This window comes from Ceratotherium simum, chromosome 19 (assembly GCF_057802395.1).
Source record: "Ceratotherium simum simum isolate JZ-2026a chromosome 19, ASM5780239v1, whole genome shotgun sequence".
Lineage (NCBI taxonomy): Eukaryota > Metazoa > Chordata > Mammalia > Perissodactyla > Rhinocerotidae > Ceratotherium > Ceratotherium simum.
Genome location: NC_141918.1, coordinates 37,769,498 through 37,781,973, shown reverse-complemented (window position 1 = coordinate 37,781,973; position 12,476 = coordinate 37,769,498). Strand labels below are relative to the sequence as shown.

The 12,476-nt window shown below is 39.0% G+C and overlaps 1 protein-coding gene across 3 annotated transcripts in view; it reads right to left on the bottom strand.

Annotated features, from left to right (window-relative positions):
* Positions 1–7,203: 7,203 nt before the first annotated feature.
* Positions 7,204–12,476, bottom strand: part of DSE (dermatan sulfate epimerase) — a 70,250-nt gene continuing 64,977 nt past the window's right edge. For all 3 annotated transcript variants that reach the window (XM_004422241.3, XM_087444026.1, XM_014781184.2), the window contains 2 exons: positions 12,017–12,224; positions 7,204–9,885 (listed from right to left, as the gene is read on the bottom strand). In XM_004422241.3, the coding sequence (XP_004422298.1) occupies positions 8,124–9,885; positions 12,017–12,224 (1,970 nt within the window). In that variant the 3' untranslated portion in view covers positions 7,204–8,123. The remainder of the gene's footprint in view (positions 9,886–12,016; positions 12,225–12,476) is intronic.

Genomic DNA, 12,476 nt, shown 5'->3' with positions numbered 1-12,476 from the left:
CTTAGTGTTTCCTTCAGGACTCACCACTAAAATCACATGATCCTTCTGTGACAAAGACTTCCCAATAACTAATTTCTAGAGACATACAGAAGGAGCAGCTCTTTTACTTTTCCCATTCAGAAGGTATTCCAACTGCCTGGGTTAATCAAAGTGCTCATATAATTGACACTATTTTTTAAAAATTAAATGGAAGGGGGAAAAAAGGGACATCCCCTCCACCCCACACTGTCTATCTTTCCAATCTAGTTTTCCACCACCCTCCTTTACATACCCTATACTCCAGCCACACCAATCTAGGTGAAGCCCCTGAACCAGGCAGGCTGAACATAGAAATGGCAGGAAGATTTGGACAATTTCCTAAGTTTATTAAAGGACAGTCAGGGTGACTGGGGCAGAGCCATGGCAGGCAACCATGCTCTTCTACAGAAAATGGGACTCAGAGTCACATACAACCCAAGGGCTCCTTGATTCATCTTCTTTTGACCAATGTGCCCACAAAGTATACATTCCTTTGGTCACTTGTTTTGCCTGTGAGCTGGGCCTTAAATATCCCCTCTCTAGATTTACTCAAGAGCTGATTATCTCTTACCTAGACTATGGAAATAGCTTCCCAATCTCTTCCCCAATGAGTCCTTCCTCTACACTGAAGCTAAAGTTGTCTTTCTAACAAATCTGATTATTTAAAAAGAAAATCTTTCAATGGCTCCCGATTGCTTGCAGTGATTTCCAACTAGAAAGAAACCATCCCCTAGCGTGAACATGTGGGAAATGGGGGCATATCAGCACCACCTCAAGGACTTTTCAAAACCTCACTCACGCATACAGCGATGTGTGACATCATCACCTCCCCTTACCCAAGTCCCTTTTGTCCCCCATCCACACATCCCACCTAGTGAAAATCATTGCCGTGCCAGCTCAGTCATGGACATCGGCTGTATCCCTCAGTTCTGCTGCAGCATAAAAAAGGTGGTGGAGCCCTCACTGCAGAATCAAGTCCAAATTCCTTAGCATTCCGTACAAAGTCCTGCACAATATCCTCCCTGCTTTCCTTTCCAGTCTCATCTTCAACCACTCTCCCTTATATGCCCTGTGAGCCAGCTGTACTAATCTGGGTGAATTCTTGAAGGAGACTTGGTTTTTCATACTTCTCTCTCTGTTTTTTTTTTTGGTGAGGAAGATCGGCCCTGAGCTAACATGTGTTGCCAATCTTCCTCTTTTTGATTGAGGGAGATTGCCCCTGAGCTAACATCTGTGCCAATTTTCCTCTATTTTGTATGTGGGGCGCTGCCACAGCATGGTTTGATGAGCAGTGTGTAGGTCCGCGCCCATCATCTGAACCTGGAACCCTGGGCTACAGAAGCAGAGCACTCGAACTTAACCACTACACCACTGGGCTGGCCTCATGCTTCTGTTTCTTTATGCTATTTCATTTACCCAGAATGCATTTCTCCTCTTCTACAGCTAGTGATTTCCATTTAACCTTGAAGAAGGTACCAATAATTATATCTTCAGTCAGAGCTCATTCCTGGATTCCAGGCTTGTACATTTCCAATTGGATATTTAGAAAGTACAGAAGCTCCTGGACTCATCTCCCCCTTCTTGTTCTTGCTGCAGCTGGCCACATCTCAGTTAATTGCAACTTCATTCTTCCAGCTGACTTGCCACCTCAAAATCCAAGTCTTTGCTACAACCTATGAGGCATGTATGATCCGATCTTGCTTCCCAACACTCTCCTCTCACCCACTGTGCTCCCGCCACACTGGCTTCCTATTCCCCAAACGCCAAACACATATTGACCTCAGGACCTTTGCAACCACTGTTCTCTCTCCCTGGAATGCTCTTCTCCTAGATGTCCCTATGGCTCATGCCCTCATTTGTTTCGAGTATCTGCTCATATGTCATCACATCTGAAGCTGCTTTTTATAGAATAGTACCAGCTTACCATCACTTTACCCTTGCTTTATTCTCCATAGTACTTATCACTACTTGACATATTGCATTTTTATTGGGATTGTTGTTATTTGTCCCTCCCATCCATCCACTTGGTCGTATCAGAACATGAACTACATGTGGACCAGGTTTTCTTTGGTTGTTGTTCTCTACCAAATCTCCAGTTCCTAAAAAGATGTGGCACATAGCAAGCTCAGTAAACATGTGTTATTGTCATTCTTGTCATTTGTCAACTCACCTGAAAAGTGATGTGGGGCTTCCAGTTAAACATATTGGATTCAATATATGAATTTATTTATTTCTTCCTAAAACCCCACTAAATTGACAGTAAAGAGATTTTAAAAAGGAAAAAGAGAATCGAAGTGGGGATATCAATAGAGCCTATGCTGATCACCCTATTTAGAATTATACCCTCCCTTTCTCAGTCTCCATATCCTGCCTGCCCCCCATACCACCTGTTATCTTTCAATAGATTATGTCATTTACTTATAAATTATACTAATTTGTCAGGCCCATCCCTAGAACATAAGCACCAAGAAAGCAAGATCTTTATTTTATTCCCTAATGTAGTTTTCTAGGTACTAGAACAGTGCCTGGCACTTAGTGGGTGCTCAAAAAACATTTGTAGCATGAAGAATAGAACAAGACCATGGAAGCTGAGAGAAGATGGATGAATGGTAACTAAACAGGAGGCTGAAATCCAAGGCAGCAGGAGAATGGGGTTGGAGCTGACAGAAACAAGCCAGTTCACTCGGCAGAACCACAAGGAGGCTCAGGAATTGGCAGCAAGTATCTCTGAAAGTGGGAATGCACCTGAGTGGAAAATGGAACCACAGCAGGCAGAGTGCACTCAGACTCCGGCAGAAGATGAGGCTTTGACTCCCTGGAGGGACTAAGAAGAGAGATTTTTGACTTAAAGACACTGCCCAGCTGAGAGAGGAGGCACTGTACTTAGAGGATAAATGAGTGACTATTAAGCAACTCCCTCCTCCAGCATCTCTCCACTGAACTAACCAGGGAGGAGACTGGAGATTTTTCTTTCTGGTGAAAATTGCTCTGTTCAAGAGAAACTTGGTAACTGACTTCTCAACAGCAACTCCAGAAATTGGAAGATCATGGAGCCAGGCCTGCACAATTCTGAGGGAAAGTTATTTGCAACCTAGCGTTGTCGGCTAAGTGATCAATCAAATGAAGGGGAGAATAAAGATATTTTCAGAAATAGAAGGAGGCAAAATATTTACTCCCCATGTATCCTTTCTCAGAAATCTCAGGGAGGATATGCTCCACCAAAATGAGGCATTAATGAAGAAAAAGCATAGGATTGAGAAAACAGAAGATTTACACAGAAGAGAGGCATAGAGAATCCTCAGAATGACGGAGAAAGGAGATCTTAGGACAACCAACACGGACTAGTTCAGATCAGAGTGAGAGGAAAGGAGGGCTGGCCCCAAGAATAAAGACAACCTCCCGGTTACATAGATGTGATTAAACATAGAGCAAGGAGATTCACACTTAACGTTGGAAAGTTCTGCGATAAAATGAGATTGCTTGACAACTAAGCATAACGAAGAAAAGAAACAATCATTAACTCTGGATTGATATGAAAGGAAGAATACGAAAGGAAGATAGTACTCTTCATGGCTAACCCGCAAGCCATACTTACATAGTTATAACATATAAACACTGAAGACTGACCTAGCCAAAAATTATGATAGCCCTGTTAGAAGGTTGGGGGTGAATGAAACACATCTGGAGAAAGGGGAGATGGATAAGGGAGCTAAACCCTCTTCTTCACTGGTAGGAAGTTTTAGACCTTAGCATAAACAAGGACACCGTGGACACAACAGCTAAGATAATCAGTAACTGGTTACTTCTGGGAAGCATGAAGCAAGAGTGAGAAGGGAGCAGGCAGGAGATTTTTAAAGATACAAGTCTTCTAGGGGCCGGCCCGGTGGCATAGTGGTTGAGTTTGCATGCTCCACTTCGGCGGGGGCTCGGGGTTCGCTGGTTTGGATGCTGGGTGTGGACCTACACACTGCTCGTTAAGCCATGCTGTTGTGGCATCCCATATACAAAACAGAGGAAGATGGGGACAGATGTTAGCTCAGGGACAATCTTCCTCAGCAAAAAGAGGAAGACTGACAAGGGATATTAGCTTAGGGCCAATCTGCCTCACAAAAAAACAACAACAAAAAATACAAGTCTTCTAGTACTATTTTACCTTTTCAATCATGTATGTTTATAACTTATACAAAAAAAAGACACAAAAGAAACCCCAAAAACAAAAAAAAGAGAAACCATATACCCAATACAAAGAAAAGAAAAGTCATAATGCAACTTTATTGACCTTTACTCTTCACATCGTGACTACACATCTTGTTTAACAGAGTTTGAACCTGTCTATTAAAATAGATGACCAAAAATTAAATATTTAGACCGTGTAGTGGGATGCATGATTTCTCTCAGTCATTTTCTGAAAACTTGTCAGTATTTCATTGACGTTACATAGCATAAAGCAAATATCTGGCTGAACGTGCTGGAAAAACGTCATCTTGGCCAATAAGCTAAATGAGCTGCAGAAACAGACCTCTTCTCAACATGAATGTAAAGAGGAGAGATTCAAGCCAGTGGGCTTTGCCAAGAGAAATGAAATAAGCACAGGGCAGGATGTGGGGAGAGAGGGTAGCCTCCTTTGTTTGAGCCTCAGTTTCTCCATCTGCAGATTTTGGAAGCTCGATCAGATCATCTCAAGTTCCTTTTTAGCACTAAATTTCAAGTTAGACCTTCACACAGCTCCCTAACCCCTTTTATTTCCTGAGTTAATCTCTGACACAGATGACCACATGTTCTAGTTCTCCTAGGACAGTCTTGGTTTACGTCAATCTTGGTTTGCTCCTCCTTTAACTCTCAAAAGTGCCCAGTTTAGAAGATAAATTACATGACTGTCCTACCCATGACCATATCCATTTTAATCTTGTTTTATATTCCTAAGGGAAAACAGGAATTCACTTAACTTACAAATAGAACATTTCATAACTTGCTTTCTCGTAAAAATTTGGAGAAATTTCTGATTCCTTTGTGGGTAGTTTGTGAACTATCAAGAATTCTTTTTAAACAGAATAAGTCATAACGTAAATTTTTCTTTTTAAAAACATTCAGTGTGCATAATATGCTGTTAAAACTATTTTATAGTAACCTTAGAACATTTGGACCTTCTTTAAAATTATAACTAAAATATTTGTGGAAGAATTAATTCAATATTCTAGATGATACAATAAATTTTAATTATTAAAACACTCCCAGAATGTCTTCCACCTGACTTTATTAACAATTACAACAATGACCTAAAAAAAATGTTCTCTCAGCAGATGATACATAGGTCTCATCCATCATCATGGCTGTTTATAAGCTAATCAGTTACCAATCAGGGAATACGCCCCTTCCACTGCACAGACAAGCTCTGTATACCAATGATTCCCAAATTTTCTTTAAGGCTAGGACTAAAAGTCCTGCCAATCCTCTGAACAACAGCTCACATATTACCCGATGAACTTGAAACACTCCTTTCAAAGTGAGCAGCACTAAAACAGATTCCATAATTGATTACTCAGTTTCGAGAGAGATATAACGTTGCTTGGTTTTCTTGAAGATACAAAAAGTTCCTTAGTTTTATTCAAATATGCACTATCCCTGATATAAAACATGCCTCATTATGAAGAGCTGTGACTTCTTTCAGATTTTTTTTTTTTTTTTATGTAAGCACTTAAGTCACTGCTTGAGGAAATTTCTTTTTAAGAAATACGAGGTTCATTAGAAGGGAAAAAATTCATCTAATTAATTTTGTCTTAAAGATACATGATTACCATATTTTTAAAAATTAAAAAATGAGCTAATGTGTTAGATGGGATCATGCTAAGGTGACTAATTTATTGTCTGCCCTAACCTGGTGAAAACAAAAGGAAAGCTGGATTTGGCACTCGCTTGCACTTTTCATCTCTATTAGAAAGTATGCCTGAGTTTTTGGATCTGAGATCAGGTTTGCTTGGTAGCCTCACAGAGCAATTTTCCCTTTTTTTCAAAATTCTTTTGATCATTTCAGACAATTCATCCTTTTGAATGAGAAAGAGTAGAAGAGAGGAATGTTGAATGAGGTTAAGTAAACGGAGAATCTGTCACATAAAGCAAGTTTAAATCCCAGTAACAGCATCCACGCAGGACAAACGGAAGCATTATTCTTTTGAAAACATTATTCTTTTAAACAGTGTGTAATGACATCCTCCCTAGAGACCTTTCCCATGAAAGAAAAAAAAATACTTCCTCAGAAGTCATTTTCTAGATTCCAAGTATAATGAATGAAGCACAGTAAAAAGTCAAACTTGTGCTTTTTTTATGTCAGAAGGTTCAAAATTAGAACTGCAAAAAGGTACTCATAAGAGTTTCTCGGTATTCTTATTTTCTGTTACCTACTGGTATTTCCATGAACAAAAAGGACAAGAAAAAGGAAAAGATCGCCATTATTACTTTATACCTATAAATCAGTGAATGTGTTCTTACTGTAAAATTTGAGACCAACATATTTTCTCTTTTCAAGGGAGAAATATATGAGACTCAAGTATGCTGAATGTAAGATAATTTATTCTTAAGTTCCTTTTAAGTATCTCATTTTCTTATGCTGAAGTATAAACTGTGGAATATGTTTCCAGTACTCTGTGCTGCTACCTCCTGAGGACTTGATTGAAAATAAATACAAAAATTGTATGTTTAAGTTTGGTATTCCTTAAATATCAGAAGTTGGCTTTTGTTTTTCTGGGTTTTTTTTGGCGAGGGAGATTAGCCCTGAGCTAACATCTGTTGCCAATATTCCTCATTCTGCTGAGGAAGACTGGCCCTGAGCTAACATCCGTGCCCATCTTCCTCTACTTTATATGTGGGACACCGCCACAGCATGGCTTGATAAGCGGTGCATAGGTCCGCACCCAGGATCCGAACCTGCAAACCCCGGGCCACTGAAGTGGAGCACGCAAAGTTAATCACTACACCACTGGGCCAGCCCCAAACTTTTGTTTTAAATGTTTAAAATATGTTTAAACAATAAAAAGGTAAATAAGCAGAGAAATTACTTCTTTCAATTCAAACACTACATTATAAGTTTAATTAATGCATGTCCAAATAAACATTTCTCTTCAAAGTTTTTGAAATTGTTGCATATGTGTTGACTGTAATGAAACAAAGAAGAAAGACACTATAGAAAAATCACAATTATGACATTTATTTAGCAAAATAAAGTTGAAGAAAGTTTTCTATTAATAAACATAAGAATCATATTCAAATTTTAGATTCCCCATCTTCTTTGGTATTGAATCAACGTTTAGGATATAAAATATTTTACTTTGAAGATTAGTCATTGGGTCTACAACAGTTTTCCATATAAGGAAAATAGAAAATTAAGTTACCTGTATTGTTTTATTTATTGAACCAATGGATTCATAAAAGCAATCAATTATGCATGTGCAAAGACCAACATCATCAAGGAAATATTCATTCATAGATATATGTTTTCTACTGGAAATACATTTTAAGTTTTTAATGATCTTCTGCCATCATTTTACTACGTTACCTGAATAGTAATCCAACATGCAGATAAACTGCTCTCCAAGGAAGTTGACACCAACATAGCAACATTTATTTTTCAACTTAGCAACATTTATTTTTAAACATGACTACACCATTAAAAAAATTTCTGTATTTCTCAGAATTGTGTGCTTCAGTCTTTTCATAAAATAGTACCTGGAGATTGCTAATAGCATTAAATTAATATTAATAAAATCCAATTCTATCTAAATCCTTTTTGTTTCTCTTAAGAAAAAAATATTACTTAAAACCAGACTCTTTGTTTCTTATAAGAGTAGTATTATACGGACTGCTGAATTAGCCAAGCCAAACCCTTTCAGAAACACTGTGTGACAACCGAGCTATTCTTATTCCTTTGATAAATTCTTTGCCTGTTCCAATTCTGATTTCTCCATGTCCCTGCTTTCTTGTGTGAAAATATCTTCTCCTTAATTTGTTAAAATGAATCTGAGAAAAAAAATCCAGTAACAAACTAGGGCAATAATTTTTTTTTTGCATAGACTTGTGACCTCAAAACGATCAAGCAATTTATAGCTTCCGTGCTAACACTGTGATTGGGAACAAGAAGAGTACAACCACAATAAAATACAGCTATCTATGAGAAGGACTGCATAAAGACATCTTTGGCCATGGAGGCTCTGGGCCCTCTGGAAATAAGTCAGTTGCATTGCCAACATAACAAAGAAAATAGCAATATTCAGAATCAGGAACAATCTGGTATATGAAGCAGACAGTGACGGGGCTCTGCTGTGAGTAGTTGTCACCATCCGCGCCTGTCCAAACTGGCCTTTCATCAAGCCACCATTTTTGTGTTTTTCATACGTTACATCTGCAAAATCTAAAAGGTCTTTCATTTCTTCATCTTCATCTATGGGCAGTTCTTTCTGTGCCAAAATCTGAGCTTTCTGTCGAATCTTTTTTTCATTGACCTCAATCTGTGCAAAAATATCAGGGACAGCATCCACAAATTTATAGCGTTTGCCTCCCCGTCGGTTTTTCTTGGACTTGCTTTGCTGCTGCTGCTGTTGCTGTGAAATGGCAAAAATCCTGTCGATGGCCTCCTCGGTCTGTCTCTTATCTGAAAATCTCAGCAGGCGCTCAGCAGTCTTCCTAAAGCTAGCTGTGTTCCGGACTCGGGACAGGATCTGCTTCTCCAGCAGCTGGAACACTGGCTTAAAACGCTGCAGGTTGTGTTCCACAATAGCAGCATAGTCTTTCACCTCAGGGACAGTGGTGCTCTTGATGGCTGAACTCCGGTCAAACAGAATTTTCTGACGATCTGCAATGACCTGTGCAAAGGCAGATTGTCCCGTGGTCTCACCTGTCCACAGGTAAGTGGCATAGGCATGCTCGCTGGTAGCTATGAACACATCCAGTTGCTGAGAGTCTCCGTGGATGCTGAAGCTCTGAACATCTACGGATGGCCCTATGAAGAGGTAAGCTGCCCTGGTGATGGGGCTTCGGAGGTGCATGGTGACATTCACATAGTTTGTCCCATTGTAGGGATAGCCCCGAGGGTATGTCACTGAAGCAAAGGTTGCTTTCTCACTGTAGCCAGTATCATCCATCCAGTACATTTTATAGAGACCATCTCGCTGCCTGATGAAAGCTCCATGGACTCCATCTACCACTGTCTCCTCAAAAGGAAAATCCACATTGTGGAAGAAGCTTGCTGCTGTCTCCAAGGGGCTCTCCTCCCCCAGATGTATTTGATCCACAAGGAGGAGAAGCTGTGGATGCAGGAGGATCAGATTCCTCTGGACATTCTTCAGATTGAGATGGGGGTTATAAGCTCCCACACCTTCTCCTCGGATGAAAACGACCCCATTTTTCTCCCCTGCAGCAACCACTCTCCCCTGACAGCTAGCAGCCAGGTCATGCTTGTATTTAGACCATTTTGATGAGCAGTCTTCTGTGACCTGACCCTCCCAGGGAGAAAAGCAGCTCTTTGACACAGCTGGGGAAAACATCAACACATTGTTGAAGAAGGTGTACTTTGGCCCGTAGAGAGCCTCAGTAATGAAAGGCACACCATTGGGAGCAAAAGTAAATGAGTTTTGATCAGGATGTTCATGCCCTGCGTTAAAATTTCTCCATCCTTTGATCCAATCTTTGTATTTGTTTCTGTGGACAATGTCATATATTGCACGTCCCCCAAGTTTTCCTGACTTAAAGGAAAGGAAAGATCTATCGATTTCTGCAGGCAGTGCACTTCCGTAAGTGACAACGCCCCAGTCTTCAAAATAATGCAATGTAGGGGTGCCAAAATCTGCAGGAGGAACAGATTTCAAGCTGGCATCATACCTGAAAAAGAATTAATTTTAAGAAATTAAGCAGTTTTCTCATGGAAGTGAAAATAACACATCAGAACTGTGATGCCACATGGTAATGTGGCTGGAGAAAACAACACACAAGGCCACCCAGAGCACTGGCAGTGAAGAACGGATCAGAGACATTTCTGAAAACACCCACGGACCATCAGCATGCACAGAGGAACACCCTTGGTGAATGGGAGAGGAGTATATCTTTACAAAGTGATCCTGGGGTTTGAGCCTGAAATGATTGCTGGCTGCTAATTACTACATGGACCTTCTTCACTTAATGATTTCAGGGCTGCCACCAAATAACTGGGGCTCATAGAATTAAGCACTTCATCCAGACCTCTAGTTGAGGGGCTCCTATCCTAGGGAGCCTCATGTTAGGATCTGGACTCTAACAAGCCTCGAGTTGTAATGAAGTATTGTTCTGCAACAAGTGATATTATTGCAAGTTTGGTAGAGCACTTTTTCCCTCTAAAAAAATAATTTAAATAGAGTTGAATTTCACATATTAGATAAAATTTACTACCAATACCATATCTAAGACTATAAATGCATAAAATTCAGGAAACTATGTAATACTTGAAAATTTGTAACTGTGGCTACCACTGCCTAGCCCAGATCCAAGGGTTTTGTTTTGTTTTAATCTGAAGATGATATCATACTGTTGGGACAATAAATGGCTTATTTTTATTTAGGACAAATGTTTGCATCAAAGTAATACAATAGTTAACATTAACATTTCACAGTCATTAAGAACACAGGTTTTTGATTCAGAAAGGCTCAAAATATAATAATGAAGATGATTGTTTGCATTGATGATTTGAGATAGCCTCGATAGGTTCATAGATCTTGAACCTGTTCATAGATCTTGAGATTTGCTGCTCAAGAGAAGAAAGGCAGACCCCTATTCTTAGCTCTTAGATACTTTTATCTAAAGTGAATCAATCACGTATGGTAGACTTAATCTTATTGGTGTTTGATTTTGGTTGTTTTGTCTGTTGTTCTAGAGTCTCCGTATCAGGACATCAGAAATTGCATCTCTACTTAGATATAGTATAATGTTGGCTTAATTATTATAATTTAACAAATCCAGATACAAGCTGAATTGGCCATCATCCTTCTCTCAGTTTTTGGTCATATTCCTGTAAAGGCAAATTTTGAATCGAGTTAGGTTTAGCATTAATCTGACTCCTACAGTCAGCTTTACAGAACTCTCTTCGTTGCTTATTTATGAGTAAGTGAAAACACTATTAAATAATTACTTCATATCTCTAAAAAGGGTCATAATGGTTGCATATTAATATATTTAGTTCATCTGTGAAAATAGTTTTAAAAAATGCTGGTTAAACTATAGACAGCTACCACTTTACTAATTTTTCCCCCAATTGTTTAAATTTAAAAAAAAAAAACAATGAAGAAAAGCAATCAAACCACAGAAGCTTATTTTGGAGTTGAATGCAAATTTCAAGAGCTTGAAAAGACATCAGGAATTAATGATTAACCAGTTCCCTGTAATTTTTATTTTAATTTATTGGATGCCAACAATACATTTGGCAGTACTTAAAAAGGAGACCCTGGCTTCTCCTTCTGGGCTTAAAAGATTAAGGCAAAAAAATTACACGGTTCTTTTATTATCAAAGTAAAACTGTCAAATATTGTCAAACACTTTTAAATAGTTTTGAAAATTTAGTAACAGCTTTGCTATTAGAAAATTATAATGCTCCATTTACCAAAACAAAACAAAATATTTTACTACCTTTTTTTCTTTGGTGTGATTATCAGAATAACCCAGTTTAAATTTTGTGGTTTTTTCTTTATGTGATTTCAAAAATGATGTAAATAAAAACATGCATATCTATGAAATAGTGTGAGCCGAGGACATTTGTAAAACAAGAACACCAAAAACTGCCAACAGTAATTAGATCCTAAATGTAAGGAAATGTTTCTGACAGATTTTCAAACACTGCGATATGAATTGAAGCTGCAAGTACTTAGGTGGCATGGAGAAAGGGATAAAAAGTGCTTTAGGTTAGTTTTTCTTTTTAAATGCAAAAATCTAGCACACTGTACCCCTGGGTACAATTTCTCTTTAAAGCCAGCCCAACGTGTCATACCAGAGAAATTCCGTGTGAAGAGTACACCAGCGCTGCCCTTTGGATGGTGTCCCTGGACCTTCCATCACACGGTTCCTTCTGATTTGGTCAGCCAGCCAGTTACCACTGCCGTTACGCATGACAAATTTATCCAGGAACACTAATTGGCTTTCTGGACCATAAAACCAGTTGTAATTTGAGTCTGCAATAGCCACAGTTCTTTGAAACCCTGGGGAAAGAAGTTTGACAGAATTAAGATAAGTTTAAAACTGCATACTCCCATAAAGGTCTAAACAATGATTTTCAATCCTGGTTTCAAATTAGAATCAATTGTGTATCTTGGATAAAAATAACAAACAAAACTAGGATGCCCATCCTCTACCCCAGACCAATTAATCAGAATCTTTGAAGGTCTTCCACAAATCTTGTGTGCAAGTTTGTATTTGTTATGTGGCAACTTGTCATTGGTAACGGAAATGCC